The 23,768-nt window shown below is 32.6% G+C and overlaps 1 protein-coding gene and 2 pseudogenes across 4 annotated transcripts; all 3 read left to right on the forward strand.

The window, feature by feature from the left end:
• Nucleotides 1-5,225, forward strand: LOC121213709 (leucine-rich repeat receptor-like serine/threonine-protein kinase At2g14510; annotated as a pseudogene).
• Nucleotides 5,226-9,732: 4,507 nt separating this feature from the next.
• On the forward strand, nucleotides 9,733-17,168 carry LOC121213710 (cyclin-T1-4). Of its 4 annotated transcripts, none has more exons than XM_041086688.1 (7): nucleotides 9,733-9,966; nucleotides 10,540-11,112; nucleotides 11,212-11,293; nucleotides 11,791-11,925; nucleotides 12,367-12,542; nucleotides 16,364-16,509; nucleotides 17,108-17,168. In XM_041086688.1, the coding sequence occupies exons 2-7, from the start codon at nucleotides 10,565-10,567 to the stop codon at nucleotides 17,137-17,139; spliced, it is 1,119 nt and encodes a 372-aa protein (XP_040942622.1). In that variant the 5' UTR covers nucleotides 9,733-9,966; nucleotides 10,540-10,564; the 3' UTR covers nucleotides 17,140-17,168. The 4 variants fall into 4 exon arrangements, 3 of the variants coding, with proteins under 3 accessions (XP_040942622.1, XP_040942623.1, XP_040942624.1); XR_005909154.1 differs by lacking the exons at nucleotides 16,364-16,509; nucleotides 17,108-17,168 and adding exons at nucleotides 12,745-13,013; nucleotides 13,137-13,215 and having other exon boundaries at nucleotides 9,776-9,966; XM_041086689.1 differs by lacking the exons at nucleotides 16,364-16,509; nucleotides 17,108-17,168 and adding an exon at nucleotides 13,137-15,771 and having other exon boundaries at nucleotides 9,776-9,966.
• A 1,741-nt stretch (nucleotides 17,169-18,909) lies between these two features.
• Nucleotides 18,910-23,768, forward strand: part of LOC121214080 (cyclin-T1-4-like) — a 15,392-nt pseudogene continuing 10,533 nt past the window's right edge.

The raw sequence follows: 23,768 nt of genomic DNA on the forward strand, positions 1-23,768 counted from the left end.
CCCCTTCTTACCCACTCTGACTCTTTCCTTCCTATTCCTTCCTTCTTTTCTTCACTCTCCTTTCATTTCCTTCCATTTCCTCTTATTTCCACCATGCCGTTTCCTTTCCTCCTCTTCTTTTCCTCCATTTTCCTCTCCTTTCCTTCCCTTTCATTCTCTCAACAAACCCCTCCCAAAGGTACACGCATATATATAAAAACGGCCAACTCATTGTATTTTGTTGTTGAGGGGGTCTGCGCTATTTGGCTAATCTCGGATCTTTAACAGAGGTATTGTTCTTAAGGTGTTCATGTTCGATTTTAGCCCTGAATTTTTGTTTTCCGTCTTCAACGAGAGCCGAAAGGAATTCAGAGAATTTGGCGGAAAGGGTCTTAGTGGGTTTTAGCTTTGGCAGGGTTCAGTGTTCTTACCTACTAATATCCTTTCTGCAAAAATTCGTGAATCTCTCTTTGGACCTTCTCGGAGTTGAGAGATAAAAACTCGGGACTAACATCGAGCATAGGTTGAAGGTCCGAGACCGGTTGAGAAAGCCGACCCCTCGATACATTTTTATCCTTCTGTAATGATTTACTTCTTTTTGAATTTTGTAGGATATTTAATTAACTGCGGCGCAACCAGGAGATCGGTGATCGACGGCCGAGTATGGTTACCCGACGGTAACTTCATATCCGCCGGAACATCCAAAAGCCTAACTGTCCCCGGCTTAGTCCCCACGCTCTCCACCGTCCGGTCGTTTCCTCTCGAGAACAAGAACCTCCGGCGTAAGTTCTGTTACGTGGTGCGTGTATACCGTGGTGCGAGGTACTTGATTAGGACGACTTACTATTACGGTGGAGTCAACGGTTTGGATTTTGATTCGCCGCCAGTTTTTGATCAGATTGTTGATGGTACGTTTTGGAGCTTGGTGAATACGACGGAGGATTATGGGAAAGGATTGTCGTCGTATTATGAAGGTGTATTTGAAGCTAAAGGGAATACGATGAGTGTTTGTGTGGCTTCGAATACTTATACAGTGTCTGACCCGTTTATTTCGAGTTTGGAGATGTTGATTTTGGGGGATTCGATTTATAATACTACGAAATTTGATTCTCATGCTTTGCATTTGGTTGCTAGGCACAGTTTTGGGCATAATGGATCCATTATTAGGTGAGTTGAAGTTTTATGGAGCTGGTTTTTAACTCTCTTTTTTATTATCTTTTTTGTTATTTGTTGGCTAATATGTTTTTACTATGCTTGTTATAGTTTTAGCATTTTATATAAAGCAAAAGCATATAGTATAAGAAATAAAGTCATAATTGAATGTAATATCAATTTGTTGATGTGCTAAGGATGTGTTTTGTCGCCGATTGAGCTTGAGCTCAGTTAGCACTGTGAGGTGGTTTCGATTCGGTTGTGCTTAAGTGCGTATCATTCTCAGAGTCATGGTGGTAGAATTTGTATAAAAAAGTATGGGTTTTGTATCATTCTACTATTTAAGAGTTTGGGGTATGAATAGTAGTAGAAATTGTATAATAAAGTATGTGTTTTGTCATCCGACTCTGACACAAAGAAGTTTGTGAAGTGTACTCAGTGCTTAAACAGGCTAAAGAGTGCGAGCATCTCAGACAAAACCCCTAAAGACAATACCAGATGTGTGTTATGCTTTGCACATCAACATAGTTCTTATATAGTTATGCATATAATTAAACCATTCGTTTCATTATTAGAAACAATTCTATTTTGTTTTGGAAGAAGAAGCAATTCACTGTGTTAGAAACACAAATGTTACATATTGAGTGGATTTTGACCTTTTGGGGCCATTAGACCCTCTCATATTGTCCCCAAGTCGAGCATGAGTTTTGTCTTTGGACACTGTGAAGAGTCCAATCAAGCTAGATCAAGTGGTACCATCCCTCCCCCACTATGACCTGCATGCTATAGGTTGGGGTTTAAACCCTACCAATGGCAAATAGCCACTATTTCTTTGGTAGGCGACCATGCACCACGCACGGTCCATTTCGACGAAGCGCTCTTACTCTATGAACCCACTGCCTCTCAAGGCACTTGATCTCTTCGCAGAGTCAGGAGGCAAAACCCTGGCCTGACCCAGGAAAAATACTGACCTATTATGCCAAAATCCCCTCAACAGTACATTTTGATATTTAATTAATTTAGTTGTAATTTAAAGTTGGAGTTGTTTATTTTAGACGCTTTCTCTGATTTTGCTGAATGTGATTCTTTTCTGTTACAACCAGGTACCCGGATGATCAATTTGATCGATATTGGCAGCCATATGAAGAAAATGTATCTGTTACAGCAAGCAAGAAGATCCCAGCTGTTTCTGGGTTCTGGAACATCCCCCTTCAAAAGTCTTTGAAACTGCACTTTCAACAGCTCAATTGGAATCCATGGAGTTGAGATGGCCCCCTTTCTCACTCCCAAACTCAATTTATTACATTGCTCTGTATTTTGCTGATAATAGCGATTCAATGTCATCAAACTCCAGGGTGATTGACATGCACATAAATGATGTAAGGTATTATAGCAATCTGGTTTTGTCTTCAGAAGGAGCCGCTGTCTTCGCAACTAGATGGCCTCTTGGTGGTCTTACAAAGATAAACTTAAGTCCTGCTGCTAATTCAAATGGTAGTCCTTTGATCAATGCTGGAGAGATTTTTGATGTTCTTCGCCTCGGAGGAAGGACTCATACAAGAGATGGTATGCTTGCTAATTTTTTCTACTTGCTGTGGTGGTAACCTAAATAGAATTTGTTTCCATGCAAACCATGAACTGGTTTTCTGTCTCTTATTTTTTTATACAATGCCTAGAACTACCTATATCCCCTCCCCAACCCTTAAAATAGGAGTATAAAATGTGCTTGAACCCATATCCTTTTACACCGGCAGCAATGATGATGCTGATTGAGTAAAGACTCAATCTGCAACTATTTGACTTACTGGGGTGCTTTGCCCTTTACTATTGAGAATGAACATTTAGGTTAAAAGGGTGTTAGATACTTGCATTATTATTATCTTATGCACCTTCCCGTCTGTGTTGCAGTAATAGCTTTAGAAGAGCTAAAGAACAGTTTGCGGAACCCTCCATTAGATTGGAATGGTGATCCTTGTCTGCCACGTGATTACACATGGACTGGAGTTAAATGCTCCGAGGGCGAACGAACCCGTGTGATTTCTTTGTAAGTTAGTCAAGATGTTTGTAGTATGTTCTGTGTATGCATTTCTCTTACTGTTGCTCAAAATGGTTTGTTTTATTTTCATTTGTTTCCAGGAACCTGACTGGTATGGGTCTTTTGGGATCACTGTCACCAAGCATTGCCAATTTAACTGCACTCAATGGCATGTAAGATATTAAACTAAATTTCAAGCAACGAAATTTGATGATGATAAACGTTCTGATCTAATTTGTCTTTCCTTCGACAGTTGGCTCAGTAACAACAGTTTATCAGGAGTAATACCTGATCTCAGTTCATTAAAGCTACTTGAAATATTGTAAGTTTAATTTTCCATTGTGTTTTTCTCTCTTTGATTCATTTAGGGTAAAAGTATCATGGAGACTCCTATACTAAAAGTTGGATTGTATTTTGCTTCCTCTGCTAAAAAAATGGGTAAATTAATTCCTGTACATTAGATTAAAAAGCAAATTGGTTAAAATTTCATCCATTTATACGGTTAAAAACTGGCACTGTTGACAGAATAACTAATAGTGACATGTGACATACCACGTGCGCCTTATGCTGACGTACAAGGACAAATTTTTAACAAAAAGTCTAGTTTGCTTTTTGATTTAATGTACAGGGATTAATTTGCCCATTTTTTGAGTAGAGGGGCTAAAATGCAATTTGACTCTTGATGTGGGAGCCTCCATGATACTTTAATCTATCATAGCTTTTTATGAAACCTATATTTAACATCCTTCACTTTCTGTAAAAGGCATTTGCAAGACAATCAACTCACTGGAGAAATTCCATCATCACTTGGAGAGATGAAAAGTTTGCGTGAACTGTAAGTCATTCTATCAATATCAAGCACTCTCATCCTCTTTAATTTCTAAAGCCCGTGAGTTCATATGTTACTCGGACTTGGGTGTGAGTGTTGGATATGGCATGGTTAGATTTTTCTAAGTTTTTCATATATTTAGAGGTTATGTCCATATGTTGGACATAAGTGCTGGACTTGGATACTTCAAGAAAAAATTAAGAGTTGGAGCATACGTCGGTTCCATGTCTATCTCTACATTTCTTGGCACTTGTTATGAAGTTGCGGTCAGTATACCAACTGTACCAGTTTAAAAATTTATTATTGATGATTCATATCTATACAATAATTTTCTTAATGACTTTGTTTTGGTCAAGTTTAATTAATTGAAAGTTGAAACCACTTGTCCACTTCAGCGTGACTAATGCATTGATAATTATCTGTAATTAGATAAAATGTAAAATATTTCAATCTATTTAATTTTACATTTTTATTTAAAATTTTGATACTATAATATGTAGCTTTATGAAGCGATAAAATTACAGTGCTAAACCTGCAACTTGTTGTAAAGCATACGTGTTACTACTCACTCCGAGTTTGGATAACATTGATAGCAGATGTGTATACTACTTTTACGCATGCTCTATCCTATACTGTTATCACTGGTTAGTCCATGTGAACTTGTTTTGATTCTCCATACCTGACCCGGTTCTTTGCGTCTTCTAGGTTCTTGCAAAACAACAATCTGACCGGCCGCATACCCGATAGTCTTATTGGAAGACCGGGGCTGGAAGTTCGGTAAGTATAAATTCACGAAAGTTGTATGAACTTCCAACTTTAAACCTAACTGCTAACCGAAGCTAAACTTTCTAATTTGTTTTAGGACTTCCGGAAATCAGTTTTTGTCTCCACCACCTTCTTAAGTTTATATCATCCAAAGGTAAACTTCACACGAACTCGAATTGTAAAAATAGTCGATTTTCGGCCGACTTTAGAATTTTGCCGGCAGTCTCACTATTATCTTCTCTCTGGCTTTCTCTAAATGCAATATACCGGAAATATTTGTGGATTGATTCTTTGTTTTGCTTGAATTCTAGGTCATTGTTCATCATACCTTACTAACTGTTTATTGCATTGTAATTTTATGAGTCTTCGTATTGGCTGATGTATTTATTTACCATGAATATACATAACAGTTATATGAACACTTTTGTAAACATCATATTTTATGTACATGATGTCTTTTATTTATTGTTGGAAATTTTATTATGGACAATTTTTTATTGATTTATAAAAATATAAAAATAAAACACTGAATAATCTTTGCAAATAAAATAATTGTTTGGTACTAATTCCCTGATTATTAAGTTGAGATTTGATTAATTGGTAACACTAATTTAGTAAAAGATTTTATAAATATAGATAAATTTTATCTTAAAGGGTAATTAATATTATTATAATAATACTTTTGTTTTTTTTTTCATATTTTTATACAAATGTGAGTATTTGGACACTTTCATAATTCTACAAACAAGAGTTACAAATTTGCTAGGTGTACTATTATATATGTATGTTTTTTTTTTATACATATGTCATCAACTTTGTGGAAATTTTTTTAAATTTCATTGGTAGTGTATCAAATATTTTTTTATATAATCTTCAAATAAAACAATTTAAAAACACTAGAAATCTTATCACACGCGTGTATGTATGTGTGTAAGAATCACAAATTTAGAATACAGGTGTGTGTTTAAAAATAATATATAATAAATAATTAAACGCATGAGTAGAAACTAATAATAAAATAACTTTTATTAAATAAAACATATGAAATATGTATGATTTTAAAACGAAGAAAAATCAATTTGTTTATCATTGTATTGTATTAATCTTGAGTTAGTGTCAAATTAACTTGTGATATTAATTCCATTAAATACATTATTAATATATATATATATGCACAATTGGTGAAAGTAATAAAGTGTACATAATCAAATTAAAATGTAAAAAAATATTAAAATAAAATTTTAACCGGGTGACAAATTAAAAGTTTTACTAATATAACACTTTTTGCATATTTTTGTTTGTTTCTTAAAGTAAAAAAAATTTAATACTCTTAAATAATATAATATATTTTAATGATATATAGATATTTTTGTCATTTTGCCAATCGAGTTGATATCCAATTGACTCGTGACATCAACTTAATCAGAAGTTTAAATAATAGTATAGATTATATGAGAATCGAATACAATATCAACATATTTATATAAAAATATCTTACTACTTCATCAATAATTATTTGTTGAAATAATTTTAATGGTAAATTTTTTAATATAAAATATTTTCGTTGCGTGATAAATTTTAATTTAAATAATTATTATTATCTGATTTAAATTTTTTAAATATATCTTATTTAATTTTTCACTTGTATAAATTTAATCAATTGTCAATGACAATGAGTAAAACATTCCTCCTTTTTCAATGAGTAAAACATTCCTCCTTTTTCATTCGCACAATTAAAAAAATCAATTTGAAGGGTGGTGTTTTGACCACTTCTTGTTCACTAATTTAAAAGAATGCAGTCGCCTCTGAACGGAATTTTATTTTTATTTAATTTCTAATTAATTTTATTTTTTATTGTATAAAATTAATGATTTTATATTTAAAATTATGAAAATAATTTTAAAATATTATATACAATCATTTTTCAAAATAATAATAATAATTAAGTATTATTAATTTTTTTAGATATATATATTAAATTTATACATGAACTTTGGTGTAATGTATAATTATACATGTAAAACTTGATCCGTGATTTATATGTATACATGAAACCTTAATTATACACGTTTAAAGAAATGAGTGCATATATCTATTTTCATATTAGGTTAATATAACTATTTGTGTGTACGATATATCAACACAAAATAGTACTAATTCAATAATGTTGATAATGATTTTTGAAAATTAAATCAAACCCAAAATTTCATGTGCAAAATCGCACAAAATCAATATTTATAAATGACATTGCATATTGGATCAAAGTTTATTAATAATTTTAATATTTATCCTTTATTATTATTTAATTAAAAAATAATTTTAAATTTTTATTAAATAATATTTAAAAACCATAAAATAAATAAAAAAACATAAAACCCCAAAAGATAAAATTAGTAGAAAAAACTAAAAATTGAACTAAATAAAATAATCCAAATGATTCAAAAAATTCAATTAACCAAATTGAATTTATTCCCACACCTAAGGGCAATTCGGAATAATTACCTTTGGTCATGGGGGCCATAAAAGTCATCGTGGCGGACTTTGTGGGAATATCATTCATTAGGTATAAAATAATGTGGCTAAAATGTGCAATGAGTGGGGGACCATTTGGAGCCATCGTGGGCCGGGCTGAGCTGTGTCCCAAATTCAAGGGAATGTTCAAGTTTAAGTCCAAACCCATTTTTTGGTTAATCCGGTTTGACTCGATAATAAGTTTTATTGATCAAAATTAACAATATGTTACCAAAAAGTGTTGGATACAATACGTTGTATTCTTAATAAGAAGCACAAGTTCAAAGGAGACGATATTATTGAAAGGGAATGACACTAAGGAACCTCGTACACAAATGAGCTACTTGGCCTGTGGAGATGTCTATGGACTGGAACAACTTTTTTTTTTCTTTTTCAAAATAATTTATGATTAATCCTAGTCTAAATATATTAAAATTTAATTAGAATAAATTATTACAAATACGAAATCATCCATGCATGTTTAACATAATGCGAGACTCGAACCTGGATGAGCTCAACCTTACTATTTGATGTCTCGTATAATATTGGTTAAATTACGAGTTTAGTCATTCTATTATATTCACATTTCAGAATTACTAGGGTTTTTTTTTTGTAAATATAATATAATTCTTCTATTTTTATTAAAGATGAACTAGAAAAATAAAAATAAAAATAAAAATCAACAACTATATTGTTTGGACGGTTTTTGAAATACAAATTAAAATACAAAGGTTATCAAAACTAAATTATACTTTTATTTAATTTCCGATTAATTTTATATTTGTTATGATGCGAGTTATGTGTTTTATATTAAAAATAGTTTAAGTAAGATAAAATTTAACTATTTCATTTAATTAACGACGATATAAAATTAGAGACATAAAATTATACGTTAAAATATAGTATAGAGATTAAATTTTGAAACTGAGCTTAGTGGTTCAAAATAAATTTATAACATATTTTGATAATATCTTAACGATTTAAAATTATGAATAATTAATAACATTTTAAATAATTATAGGTAATAAATATAATCCAATTCGACAATCTGGTGGTCCGACTTTAATTTTTTTAATATGTTGTTAGTCTCTATATTTTGATAAATTTTGAGATTTAGTTATTATATTTAAAAATTTAAAAATTAAGTTCGCTTACTTGTTTTGATTTGAAAATCTCAGCACAATAATTAAAATCTTAAGTATTTTATGTTAAAATTTACTTAAAATTTTGATCAGACTATCATTATATGACGTGGCATCTGTTTGATAGAAAATAAACACGTTAAATTGACAAAATTTGATAGAAATTACCAACCATGGTGATGATTAGATTAGAATCTTTAAATTAAAATATAGAAAGATTGAGTTTTTAACTTTTAAAGTATAGGGGCCAAATCTAAAATTATATACAATTACAGGGACTAAAAACATATTTTAACCTTCAAATTAATCCAGCAGGAATAAGTTGGCGTACTTTTACCCACCCTACCTAATTTTCTATTCAGTATTTATCTTCTTAGTTATTATATTCTTCTTGACTTTAATGGAAAAAAAAAACATTTTTGACATTTATTATCATTTTTCTAAAAATATGTATTTTTTTAATTTCAGAAGTTTACAAATTTCTCAATTAACCCCTCAATTTGGATTTAATTATGATATGATAATGTGGCATTTTGAATTTTTACAAAGCCATTACCTAAAAAAATATTTTTTAATTATTTTTTTAAACTAATTTTTTTTAGATTATATATATTATTTTGATGATAGCATGAATAATCCGTGTCACGTTATCCACACCATAATAAAATTTAAAGTCAAAGGATCAAATTAAAAAAGGTTAAAATATGCTATAGGTCATGTACTTTTCGTAAATTAAAAAAGTAATCCCTATATCTTTATTTACAAAAAAGTAATATCTTTTTCAAATTTCAAAATTCAGGTCTAATTATTAATGCTGTACATTTTTTGTTAAATTTATTTGTGTGATATTTTGAAAAAAAACTTACGGTAGATATGTAACTAAAAAATAACGTTTGTAATAGGGACATAACTAGGGGGCTAGTAGGGGCTCGGTCCCCCAAATTAGAAAATTTTTCATTTAGACCCTTTAGTTAAATGTAAATTTATAGTTTGACCATCTAAAAATGATAAAAATTTAATTTAATCATTTAAAAATTATAATTATAAACTATTAAAAAGGTGAAATTATATTTTTACTATCGTAAAAATTAAAATTTAATTTCAGCTCCCTAAATTTTTTTTGGTCTCTAATTTATAATCAACTTGAATTAACAAAATAATTTTAACATGGTCAAATTTAAATTTTAAAATCTAAAAATAGAGAGACTAAAATTTTAAAAATAAAAATATAAAGACTATATTTTGAATTTACAAAAAAAAATCAGGATTTGTGTTTATGATTTTAAATATAAAACCTAACTAAAACAATCTTCTTCTTCAGATAATTATATATAAAAGCTTCCATTAAAAAAAAGGAATAAAAAAATATTTGCTTTCATTTGACTTCTCTCTTTTTTGAATTTGACCCAACTTCTCCTTTCTTTTTTCTCTCTCTCACCGTTTGCCCTTTCCCTTTTTCTTCTAAAAACCCTATCTCAATCTCATTCTCAATTTCGGATCTTATTCACGCCCTTTTTCTGCCTATCTCTCTTGATCTTTTTCATTTTATTCAGGTAATTATTATATTTAATTTTATTTTAATCGGAGATCATAAATCAGCTGTTTCTTTGGATTCGACGTGAAGAAGGTTGATTTTGTTTTGGTTTTGATTTGATTTTTTTGAACGATGATCTAATCTATATGTCAAGATGTTTCTTTTTTCCTTTTTTTTGTGTGTTTTGCATGTGTTTAATTCGTATTTTTATTTAATAATTTTGAATTGTTGGTTAACTTGGATCTATATTTATTCTTTTAACGGCTTCCTTATTTATATTTTTTTTGTAGTGTTGGGTATTGTTAGAGGCTTAGAACTAATTAACTTGATAAATATCTATCATTAGAAGGGAAGTCTAGAGATATCAAGCATCTGAGGAATAAATTAGCTTGGATAGGGCAAACTGATTGATAGAATTTTTAACCTGTCTTTTTTCTTTTCTAAATCTTGTTTTGAGCCTAAAGATTCAAACTTCTATTTTCTGGCTTTAAATTTTTTTTTATGAAAAAAGGTAAATCAGAGCCATAATTTTTTTTTTGTTCTTTTTATAGATTTTGTTGGAAGAGTGAGTTTCTCTTGTTTCGTATTTCAGGTTTCGTTCCAGAAAGAAATAAGGAATGTCTTTTACACGGAATTGTCGCATGCAAGGAAGCGTTTTTCAGGATGATTACCGGTGCCCTTTCAATAGGAATAACTACAATAATTACAGTTCTGATAACTACAGGAACGGCAACTGGAGTAGTGACCCTACCAGGATATTTAACCATGCCCAAGAATTCTTGGGGCAGTTTGGGGAGCATAATAGAGGTTATCATCATGCACAACCAAATTGTGCTCCTTCTTTGAAAAGGAGAAAGTTCTCTGCTGCTACTTGGGGAGATAGTGGTAGAAACTATCAGCCATATAGCCTGCAATTCCCGACAGCTCCATTGGAACCCAGCAATTTCATTCCTCCTCCTATGAGATCAACTGCTGAAGCCTCTACATCTGTCAGTAATAAACGTGATAGATCACAATTGGAGGATGATGAATCTGTCTTTATGTCAAGGGATGATATTGAGAGATATTCACCTTCAAGAAGAGATGGTATTGATGCACTTCGCGAGACACATTTGCGTTATTCTTATTGTGCCTTCATTCAGAACCTTGGGTTGCAGCTTGAGTTGTGAGCTATCAATCTTTGATGCTATTTCCTTTTCCTTGTTCTTATAATCATTTATGCATTTTTCTTATTTAATATTCTAAATCATCTTGTGTTTTGCAGGCCACAAACTACCATTGGCACTGCCATGGTACTGTGCCATCGGTTTTTTGTTCGAAGATCACATGCTTGCCATGATAGATTTGTGAGTTTCCAATACTTATGCTTAAGAAACTTATTGCTCACTTATTTATGGAAGTTATCCTTTATACCACTAGTGTAGTCTCCAAACGTCATAAGCAGCAGTGTTTAAAGGTTAACAATGTTCCAAATTATGGTGATAACTGTAAGAAGAAAGTTTTGTTGCTTTTGTAACTCAAGTTCTATTCGAATCTCTAGACACCTATTTTGTTCCTGAATTCTATTTTTAGGTTGATATTATCTTGCTTGCTTGACCATGTGTTATGTTTTCAATTTTTTCCTCGATTGGTGTCACTTGTATATATTCTTAAATATTAATTTATGAAGCTATTGAGGTTTAGGTCATGTTGAGTTTCATTAAGTTGTCTTCAACCATTTTTATCACCTCAAGGAACGTTTTTTTTATTGGCAATTTGTATATGCTAGTTGATATACAATGAAAAGGTCAATGACCATAAGCAGGGTTTATGGTAGTTGACTAACAAATTGATTCTTTTTCAGTTGATTGCTACTGCTGCTCTTTTCCTTGCTGCAAAGTCGGAGGAGACGCCTCGCCCTTTGAACAATGTGTTGAGAACTTCTTGTGAAATATTCCATAAACAGGATATTACATTCTTATCCTACCTGCTCCCTGTTGTGAGTACCTTTTGATTTCTTCTGATTTTTCCTTGCTAAGAAATTTGAAAGGGATTAAGTTCTTTAGCAGGGTAGAAGTGAAAATAGTGTTTTTAAGCATATTTAAGCTTTTTGAATACTATCATCCATGAAAAGCATTTTCCAACAATGATTAGGCTGCAGCTTAGTGGCAGTGAAGCAAATTTGGACCAACTCCTGTGTAGCTGCTGAATGTTGATTAAAACTTGTCAGCTTCTTTCGTTCAAGCATTAAATTGTGCATTTGCAGTTCAAAACATTTTAGAGACAGCTATATTAATCCTGCATTAGCATGTTTCACAAATATAGAAAATGTTTTGGCTTTGCATAAAAACAGTTTACAGTTGCCACTTGCATTGAAAAGGGGAAAGATTGCCATTTTAATTTTCATATGATGACATTAAATGAGTTGTTTGTTGGACAGGATTGGTTTGAGCAGTATCGTGAACGTGTGATTGAGGCAGAGCAAATGATCCTGACTACCTTAAATTTTGAACTTAATGTGCAACATCCATATGCTCCACTTACATCCATTCTAAACAAACTAGGCCTTTCACAAACAGCCTTGGTGAACCTGGCATTAAACTTGGTCAGTGAAGGGTAAGATTATCTTTAATGCTTCAATGTTACTGATTATTTTTCATTTGAAGCTAATTTTACAGGTGCAATGCAATATGTTTGTAAGGATTAGTTCAGTTAGTTTTAGAAGTAAAACTGACTGTTGCATTTTGAACTTCACCTTGATGTGATTCACAATGGTCTTATTACATGTGCAATGATTATGATCCTTCTGCCTTTTCAGGTACCTATTTGGTTTAGTTATTTCGTTGTGATGTTTGAGTTATACCAGAGTAGTCTAAGAATAATGCTCATTTATTGGGATTTGTTCTTGTGGCTATGATTGAGTAGCTGTTTTATGCACTGGGAGTAGTGGGTGTTTCAATCCCTTCAATCAGCAGATTTTATGGGTTTTGACTTTAAAGGGATTTTGGGTGGGGTGGGTGGCTGGGTGCAATGCAGTACTATGAATTGGTTGAAAAAAAGTTGAGTTGGGGTGTGAAGGGTATGCAGGTTATCTTCTTCCATATTGCCCAGAACTGGGTACTTCTGTCCATAATTTTCTTTAGCACAACTACTCTACGAAGTTATTCTGGTATGGCATATTGATTCTTTTGGCATGTCATATAATTGCAGGGTCATTTCAGGGTTAGCGTGCACGCTTGTATGATATTGTTAGCTGGCGGATTGATGTGCTGTTCATGGAAACTTATGTTTTAACATCTGACGTTGAATTAACAATAATTATGGTTCTTTCCCATGATTCTACCCCATCAACTTGGTCATGGCTATTAAAGCCACATAACCTCTGAATATAGTCTTGTCATTTTTGAAACCACTCACCTGGAGTCCATACAAACTTTTTTAAGTCAGGCTGCTTCCCTGTGTCCATCAGTATTTGGAGAAAAATTGTTGACTTGGAAGAGTCAATGGTGGGTTCTTTCCTCGTTTTTTAAATGCTATCTGGTGATGATTTCCCTGGTTGTCAAGCCATGGTTTGTTATTATTGTCCTGCATTTCTCCCATTCAAAATGGAGATTTTGACATGGAATCAAAAACCGGACTGCTTTGGCAGGTACATTTGAAGCGTGTGAGTGTTCACCAGTCAAAAACTGGATTGACCGGTATGAAAACGGATTGAACCAGTAAAAAACGGTTTTTTATTCAATCCGTTTTCTATGAACATACATATATTTTCAAAATATTATTTGTAATTAATGGGCTTTGAACCTTTAATCTCGTAGTTATTCTAAAAAGGAACAATACCTTTAAGCCGAATGTTATTCTAAAACAGAAAACAATAATTATTAACCATGTTTAATATTTATTTTAAATTAGTTATTTGAACAGTAAAAAACAAGAGTAATCTCTCCTCCTAGTCCAACTTGTTGGACCGAAGACTGGAGATTCGATTGGTTTGACCTCCAGTTCTGTTTTTTAAAGATTGGTTTTTTCGTTTATCCAGAAATCTTACCCTGTTTAACTATTTTGTTTAACACTTTAAGATGAGAGGTTTCCAATTTGAATTTGCCAATGGCAATGTCAATCTAATGAAAGTTTTACATTTTGATTTATAAGTACCAGCTGGACTCAGAATCCTGTTGTGTCTGAGTTTCATTCCTTTCAAACTTAGTCTATGTGCACATGTTGGAGACTGAACTAACATGCATTATCAATCATTGGGGATGGGTTAGATGCAAAAAGCGAATTGTTCGTAGCCTGCTTCAGGTAGCATGGCATAAAGGAAACAAATTCCAAAAATACATTGAAAACACATGTATCTTCACCTTTTATTCGTCTTTGTTGAATAGAACAGTGATTCTTGTCTAGGGTTTTGCCTTTCCTTCTGACCTGGCTCTAAACCTTGAATTGAGTACAACCTTGTTGAATTCTTGGTGTTGCTAAGCATAGAGTTTGTTCGGCCTCTGGAAAGAATCTTGTTTTTGCAGTACAAATTAGTGACTTCAACCCTCTTCTTTTTCTCCTTTTAAAAGATTTCAGTGTATTTTCTCCTCAAATATCTGTCTCTCAGTGGAAATGATTGTATTGGTTTTTGTTTAAAGCTGGTTAATTGGTGCTTCTAACTGACTTTTGATGTTTCATTTAGGCTTTTTCATCCATCTTATGTGTATTTCATAATTATATAACTACTCTAATACACATACATATATTTAGGATTATATTATTTTCTAGATTGAGAAGAACACAAAGATGAAAGATGCCTCCTCCTTCAAGGAGGATTCTGCAAACTAAAAGGGAACTTTTCTAAATGTTGGTTTACATCTTAAATACCTTGGAGACAATTGTGTATGCTCAATAAATGTTAATGGCCTTATAGCTTAGAGCATTTTGGTTATGCTTGATATATGGCAACTTTTAAACTAAAGCAATCGACACTATAAAGCAGTCAGTCAAAATAATGATACCCTCTGTACTAGACTGAACTAGAATAGGCTCAGCCAAAAACTCACTTCAGATTTTACAGTCAATTAGAGTAGAACTTATGAAGCCTATGTCAATGGGTGTGCAGCACCAGGCAGCGTGAGTTCTTTAATATCTTCTGGGTCTGGCTTGTATTGGGAATATTGGTAGGGTGTGGTCCTTGTTGGGACTTGTTCTTGTGATTATTTAATGCACTCTGGTTCGTATGGCATGGTATTCTACTGCCTATTATTTTATGGAGGAATACTTTCCCCATAATCAAGCAGAGTGCTTTGGTTGTGCTGGAAAGTTTTTTTATCATAGTCCCTAGTGGTTCTTCCACTTTCATGCCAAGATGGAGCGTTTTAAGGGGCTAAATTTGAAGAACAATAAAACTATGGAAGTTATATATATACATATATGATGTGTGTGTGTACAGAGTTTTGTATTTTTACACAATCGTGTACTATTTATTACTATGTCTATAGATGGTGCCCCCATTCTGTATAGCTGGCCACATTTTATATTTTTGCAAAAAGTTTATTCTTTTTAATCCATTTGTCATGGTCATCCATTTTTTTTTCTTTTTTTGGTTGATTAACAAGGGGCATCTGTATATACTATTTTATAGCCTACACTTATAGTGTCATGTTTTGCCTTCCTCAGTTGTCATTCTGACATTTCTTCAAAATGTATTCCTTGTAGTCTGTTATCCTTCTCTTTTTGTCTATTTTTTCTTGAGTTATGGTTTACTAACGGACATATGTATATACTAATTTACAATGGTGCGTATAATAATACAGATATATTGTACCTTATGCTACATTTATTAGGTGGTAAAAATTGCTCATAACATCATCTCGTGCCTGCTTTAGTTCCTTGTAATTGGGGGGGTAGCATGCATGCATGCTCCTTAACCACGAGCAGTCAATCATGCTTGTTGATGAGCCTGTTCGGATAATTGATTGGCTAAAGAGACTTGCTTTGATATCTACATTGCGCTCTATGTCTGTTCCGTGTTTGAATTGTGTAATACTACTGGAGTTAGAAGCACTGCGGATTGGACTGGAACTGATTTGTTCTGTAGATGGGTATAAACATATTTGCTATAGTTTTCATACTCTGTCAGCCATGGTGCAAGAGATTCTTGGAAAATATTCTACCTGGTGTTGATGCCATTAGTTGGTAAGGAAAAAATGACTTGTCTTTTTCACTTCAAATCACTGTTATGATCATTTCTTGTTGTATTTGTCGTTGACGTGTGGTGGTTGTGGTGTTATGTGCTAAGTCGTTGAAGACATTGCCTGTTCGTTTCTTGCGCCTGTGGTTGGTTTGTAATTGCTTTATGTTAATCTTAGCATCTAATAAAACGGTGATCACTGTCTTGTTGTAACTCCCAACAGTTGTTTATTTTAATAATGTATGTGGATTCTCTTTTGTAGGCTTAGGAGCTCATTGTGGCTTCAATTTAAGCCCCACCATATTGCTGCCGGAGCTGCTTATCTTGCAGCCAAGTTTCTAAATTTCGATCTTGCTTCTTACCATGATATCTGGCGAGAATTTCAAACAACTCCAGCTATTCTCCAAGGTAATCCTTCTTATATGAAAGGTTTGAAGTTATCTTTATTCTAGTGAACTGAGATAAACACATCCTTATACCATTAAGGTGGCAAAACAATTGTAAACCTGTAAACCAACCCCCGATTTCAGACATGAAATTGACCAAAAGAATTCAAAGACCGGAATCAGAGATGAGGCTAAGATAACTCATGGTTATAAAATGGTTTTGCAAAAAACTAAAATTGCTTGAAACTAACCCGAACCTGCCTGATTGTCAACTCTTAAACGGATTTTAACCTTGTCACCACCCTTTTAGGCTCAGTGAAAGGGGGGGGGGGTAAGCTTTATTCTATGATTGTATCTATTAAGTAAAACCTGAAATAATGTTGTTTTTTTAATCTCCCGAGTGGAGTTAAAAGACACTCCCGTGTCCTTTATTTTATAGGAAAAAAGCTACATTTAGTCTCTGAACTTGGTAACTTTTCCCAACTTAGTCCTTGAACTTGGCAATTTTCCATATCTTTTAAGTTTTTGATTTTTTCTACTCTACTTGTGAAGTTTAAAAACTCCAGTGACAGTTCACCAAATATTTTTCCACGTAATAACTCACGGTTTGATGCATGCAGATGTTTCACAGCAGTTGATGGAGCTGTTCTAAAAGGATAACGAGGGTAGATCTACGATTCAGATCAGATTCATCGTTGGCTTAGGGTTCTTAGTTATATATATGAATGAAAGATTGGTTGTTTAATGATGGTGAAGGTGGTATGTGCAGAGGATGAAGAAAATTGTTATATTAGGATGGGCGGAGAATCAAGAGCGCTAATATACTAGTATGAGAAGTAAGTGATTAAAAGGGATTTTATAGGTTTATATATTCATGGCCTCTTGACTCTAGCTGTATCTATGTGAATGTCATGATCCATCCAACTACTTTTTATGCAATGGAATGTCATTATTTACTTGAAATTCCTCTATTTTTCTTTTATTATGAGGTAGAATTGAATTTTCTTTTGAAAGATTAAAAAAAATTGATGTGTTTGGTAAGAATGGTGGAAAGATAGAAGGAAACTATAGTCTTAATTTGATGTGGATTAAGTGTGGGTAATTTTGAGTTAGAAATGAGGAAATTTTTTGAAAAAGGCTGTCTGGATTTATTTGTTAAATATAATAGATATTTTCTTTATTTTAATAATTAAATGGTTAATAATATTACTTTGGAAAAGAATGTGTTAAAGAGACGTTTAGGAACATTTTCTATTTAATTTTTTTCTTTTTTTTTCTTTCAATGAATTATTAATTTTCGTCTATGAAATCAATATATCCTCATTTTGTCTTTTTCTATGCTTCAAAATTAATTAATTAATTAATTCTTCTTTTCTTACCGCCAAATATTGAAAATTTTTCTTGAAAACAAAACTCCACTCTCATTTAAAAGTTTTAAGTACATTGAATTAAAATGTGAATAAATTTAATATAAATTATTTGAATGAGAAATCTAATAAAGTATTTAAAATTACATAATTTATAATTATCAAATAATATAATTATATTCAGATAACAACATAAAGGAGTATTGACTAAATTTCTTGCTGGCATTCCAATAATTTCAAATCTTGGTGTTGTTATTCCTCTCTCTAGATTTAAAATTTTATGTTAAAAATATAATTATATTTAATATTTATTTTCAATAATTTAGTAATATTTTTACAATATAAGTTGAGTGCTAAGAAATGAATACTTTAACATTTTAATTTATTCCTTTAGAAAACATTTTAATTTATTAATAAAACATAACTCCACTTCTCTTTGAGAACAAATATTTTGAAAAAGTCAAACCTCAAAAAAAAGTTATTAGTTAAGTTGAAAAAGTCAAACATTTAAAAAAAATCTAAGTTGGATTTAAGTTGATTGAAAAACAATATTTTAATAATAAAAATTAATAATTTTATTTAAATTCAGCTACAAAGATATATTAATGTTAGAATATATATTTTAAATATTTTATTAATTTTTTTACCAAATTTTTTTATTTCTCATTGTATCTATCAGAACGAGCCTAATAACTAATTTTCGCATTTTGTAGGCCCATTAAGGGATAATATTGATCACAAATTTTAAAATTGCTTCGTACTCAGGGTAATAATCGAATACTTGACCACTGGTTAACGTAGGAGACACTCTTATCATCTCATCGAACTCCCATGATTAAAAATCAAAATAAGTTTTGATCCAATTGATTAATGCAGAATTTAAAACATATAATAAAAAATCATAAATAATAGTATAAAAAAAAAAAAATAAAATAAAAGTTTATTTAATTATTAATTATTTCAAATAACGATTTCAGTTAACCGGTATCGTTTCTGGTAAACAAACGGAAAAAGAGGAAAAAGAATAGGAAAAGGATCCACGTTAGCTTTTCATCATGGATTCCAGCATTGCTGAACGTCGACTTAACGCCATTCACGGTCACCTTGTCCCCGTCGTCGTCGTCGGTGCCGCTTCTCATTCCAACGACCTCCGTTCTAATCCAACCGCCGGCGAATTCCTCTGTGGTAAGTGTATTATAAACATGCACGGTTGGGAAGAACAATAATATAGGCATTGTTGGCCTGTTTCATTTTTAAGTTAGTTATATATATTATACATATTGTTTTAGCTAAGTAAATGGTTGTTGGCTGGAAAGTGTAGTAAATCAGTGCTTTTTGGGTTTGATTCATTGTTCTTTAAATTTTCACGCAATAAAGTTTTTCTATCATTGGGTTGGTTTTATTTGAAGTGGGGAAAAAATGGGCACTTTTTATCTGGGAATTCCTCATAGCAAGCATAAATTTGTTTATTAAGTGAGATTTCTTCATCATATATGATTGTTAATTGACTATGATTGAAGGCTTTGACATGGAGAGGCATTTTAAGATTTTGTAGTTTTGATGGTTTTCTAATGTTTTCCATCAACATTGGTCGATGGATGATGGGTCAGTTTGCTGATATTTTAAGTAATGGATTATGGGAAAGTTCTTAATGGTGCATGAAGCACTTTCACTCGAATTTATTTTGTGCCAATGATGTTAGTTAGAGTAGTTTATGAGGATATCATTGGAGGGAAATGTGTGATATATTGGTAAGGGCAAGATGTTATATTTGATAATGATTGTTAGGAAGCTTCTAGTTCTGGTTTGCCAAATGGGAGCTAGAAACATGTTATCCGTAGAATTGAGAGGGGACATATATATATATTATATGAATTTAACTCTTATCTGGAGAGCTGGACGTGATGCTCTGTTGAAATGCGTTGAGTTGTATGAGATGAAAGATAGCTGTAATGGAATCTTTAGAAAATATCATTCTAGAGCATGAGTTATTGTTCTAGATCAGTGAGAGTACAGATGAGAATTGCTTTGGAATTGGTGGGTTAGTTGTTTTATAACATGTTATGTTGTAGTCTGCACAGTTGCTTTATAATAGGTTTTAGAAATTTTCTACAAGTCCCTTCCAAGTCTGTAATTTACTGTACTAAGTGAGACTAGAGAGGATGGAATATGCTTGGTGGGTATGTTGTGAGTTTGAGGTGAGGTCACTTTGATTCTTTCTTATAGTCAATTAACGAACTCGTTTGGAGTTGTACTTTCTCTAAACTGCTGCTAAGTTTTGAAGGAATGATTTGAGTTTGAATTTGAAGTGATGGTTGAATGGATGTGGCCATCTATTTGGGACAGAGGAAGTGATACGAGTCACAAAGCCCAAATTCTTGAGGGCAAGGCCCAATAAGAAGATTCCAAGCCCAATCAAGAAATCCACCCATACTTAGTTGAAAATCAGGCCAAATTGTCAAAGTGGCCCAAGTTGTAAAGTTTTATTTTATTTATTTATTTATTTTACTTAGTTTAAATGTTATCCAAGAGTCCAATAAAGACCCTTGGCGATTTCCATATTAAATAATTATGATTTTTTTTTTAGTTTTAGTTTTAGTGTTCTAATTAAATTAGGAAAACATTTGAAAGGCCTATTTATATGGCTTGGCCAACCACCCTACAGGACATTACAATTACATTGAAAATTTCAGATTTGATTTGAGTGAAAATTCTCTTTGAGTTCTTCAAGGATTTTCTCTTGAGTTTTCTTTAGAAGTTGTTTTAAACAATCTTTTTGATTGTGGGAGCCATCTTCAACCTTCTTCTTGCCATTGATATTCTTTGGAGGGGAGATTAGAGCCGTTTGAAGGGAGTTGTGAGATCTTTCGAGATTTCAAGGCTTCTTAGGACTTATCTTTTAATTTCTTACTGTCAATTCTTTCTTTATTTCTACTTGTGCTGAATCATTATCTAATCTATTTTCTGTTCTTATTGTGTTTTCAGCCTTTTTCTATCTTAAGGAATCAGCCCACAAATCCCCAATTTCTAGGGTTTTTCCATACTCTTTTTGGGTGAAATTAGATTGTCGAAATTTGGGGAAAACTATCTCGGTGTTCAATTGGGCAGAATCACAATCTCCTTGAGGGTTTCAAGAACCCTAACACTTATTTCTATTCTCAATTTGATTCTTTGCTGATTTGGGGATTTTATTTCAGATCTGAAAATTCAAAAATCTAATCTTTTAATTTTCTGTTTCGTTTCAGATCTAATTGTTTAGGGTTTTCGTAGGAGTTTCTCGTGACTTGGCAACTCGATCTTGGTCCGCGCGCAATCCGTATCATTTGGTATCAGATTTTGGGCGTTTTGGGTGTTCTTGGTTGATTTCTAAACTGATCTCTATTTTTTAAATTACAAACAGCAGTTTTACCCAGAAAAATTTTCGAAAAAAATTCATTTGAGTGGGTAAACGTTTTCTGATTGATCTGAAATTTTACATACATATTTTTGGCACTGTTATTGAATATACAAAAATATTTCCCGCAAAAAAATAAGTCGAAAAAGTCAAAAAATTGAAAAAAGACGAAATCCAATAAAAAATTAAAAAAATATTCAGCGGGTTGAATTTGGTGCCCAAATTTTCCAGATCAAAAATTAAATATTTGAAGACATTTCAGATTTAATTTTGTGATTTTTTGAGATCGGGAACACCTCGAACGAAGTTGTCAGTTACTCCTCAGTTTTTCGGGTTTTCTGTTTTCAACAATTTTTATTGATTCTTAGCTGTAGGTTTTCATTTGTTTGCTTTTTATTCTCCCTTACAATATCTACACCTTCTTGTTTTTTGTGTTAGTAGGATTTAAACGTGTCCCATTTCCTCGGTGCACGATAATTGGTGTTCGTCAGTTTTTGATCCTATGCAAATTAGGTTTTTGGTGTTGGTTCACTCTTATTGGTTGATATCTTGATAAGACTCACAGATGAATTCGCCTCATGGTTTGATTCTTTTTGAGTGTTATGGTGAGGTGCTATTTATTTTGGTGTGAGTGTTTATTTTACAGGTTTTGAAGATGTCTAAAGGTGATAATAATGATGCACTTATGAAGTCAACAACAGTTAGATGGACTATGCTGCAATCACCAAATAAATGCTACACTTCAAGCATTGAATACTACTTGAATGAGGTACGAGTGAATCAAAACATCAATATCGAGATCCAATTAAGGAAGATAGGGATAACCAACCCAAAGGCGCGGCCCTCGACGTGTCACTAGAATGGATGATGATTTTCATGATCGTGGACAATCATCTTTGGCAAAACCAAGGAGCGAGCAGCACGAGAACATCTCTTTCATACCGCTGCCATGTACAAGGTAAGCTTTGTAGAGTTTTATTGATGGTGAAAGTTGCTCGAACATAGCCAGCACGACGATGGTGGAAAGCTTTGCTTAACCACCAAGCATCCACAACCTTATCACTACAAGGGCTTAGCAACGAAGGCCAATTTAGGGTCACTCAACAAGTGCGCATTGCCTTTTCTATCGGTAAGTATCAAGACGAAGTTGTGTGCGACGTATGCCTATTCAGCCTGCCATTTGTTGCTAGGAGAACATGGCACTGGATCGAAAGTCACTCCGATGGTCGTACAATAGGTATTCTTTCAAGCATCAAGGAAGAATACTTAGTGCCGTCACTCCGGAACAAGTCCATGAGGACCAATCAAATGAGAATTCTGTTAAACAGTGAGGAAAAGAAAGAGAATGAAAAGAGCAAAAGAGATTGGAGTGAAAAGGAATGTGAACAGAAAAGAAATTGAAAAGAAGTTGAAGAAAGAAGAGAAATGAGTTAGAAGAAACAAAAGAAAAGACGAGGAGGCTAGTGAGGATGTTTCCATAACCAGATATGAATTTTCTTGTGTGCTACTTTTCAGGTTCCGAGATCGAAGTACTTTCACTTCAATACCTCTCAAATGAAGACGCTTTCATACGATCAACTTAAGCAAGATGAAATCAACTACATGTCCCGAGGTAGCGAGGTAAGGAATTTTAGAAACCGAGTCCAGTGAGATTTGAAATTATTGATAAACTTTTGGTGACTTAGTTCTTAAAGATCCATCATTTTGATCCGATTATGTTATCTTCGATTGTGGTTGATAAGTCATTACGAAAGAGCGTGATTTGTTTTCTCTTGATTACCTTGTGTAAATCCTTGATTTGTCCAATCTGTTTTGGAGAATAAGGTAACGAATTTGCCAATTTGTTTTCAATTTATTTCTTGCCTTAAACGTTTATGTGGTTGTACATGAAGTTTGAGTTTCATTTGACAAGGTAACTCACACGGAGATTCGACTACACTTGCCCGATGAACGAAGGTTGTTTAATGAAAAGGTAAATCCCTTATCTTTGTTATCGAGGTAAGATGTTGAAACTTTGAACCTTTGACCTCGGAAGTGAAAAGATCGTGTTAGAACATTAGATGAACGTGCTTGACGTCTATTTTATTTATGATGATCTATTGTTTGATGGTTGATAAAAGATTCTGTTTTGATAATGTGTGTGAGTTGATCTATAGACGTCGATTAATGCATGGTATGATTATGCAACTCTGTAAACATGTAACTTTAAATACCTACTTGTGACGATTATGTTTACCATTGATTTATTACTCGCATTTTCATGGTTTGTGGGACAAGGGAGACGACTGATGCCTTAAAACATGTCCATCTTGTTTAAATTGACGAGGCAGGGTGAGAAATGATTGTTTGCTGGTATCTGAATCTGTCCATTCACTGCGTGATCCTGTATAGCTATAATTGGATACAAGCTTGTTTGTGTTTATTCTTTTCATGTATTCTTTCAGTGGATCATTGCATTCTCCCGCGATAGAGGAAGTGAGTTTCATTTGATTTTTCAGATTCGAGGACGAATCTTTTTGA

Source organism: Gossypium hirsutum, chromosome D01 (genome assembly GCF_007990345.1).
Source record: "Gossypium hirsutum isolate 1008001.06 chromosome D01, Gossypium_hirsutum_v2.1, whole genome shotgun sequence".
Classification (NCBI taxonomy): Eukaryota; Viridiplantae; Streptophyta; class Magnoliopsida; order Malvales; family Malvaceae; genus Gossypium; species Gossypium hirsutum.

Coding starts and splice junctions, on each gene's coding strand:
- LOC121213710 (XM_041086688.1), top strand. CDS start 10,565: ATGTCTTTTACACGGAATTGTCGCATGCAAGGAAGCGTTTTTCAGGAT. Junction 11,113..11,211: donor CTTGGGTTGCAGCTTGAGTT/GTGAGCTATCAA, acceptor TGTGTTTTGCAG/GCCACAAACTACCATTGGCA. Junction 12,543..16,363: donor TTAAACTTGGTCAGTGAAGG/GTAAGATTATCT, acceptor TCTCTTTTGTAG/GCTTAGGAGCTCATTGTGGC.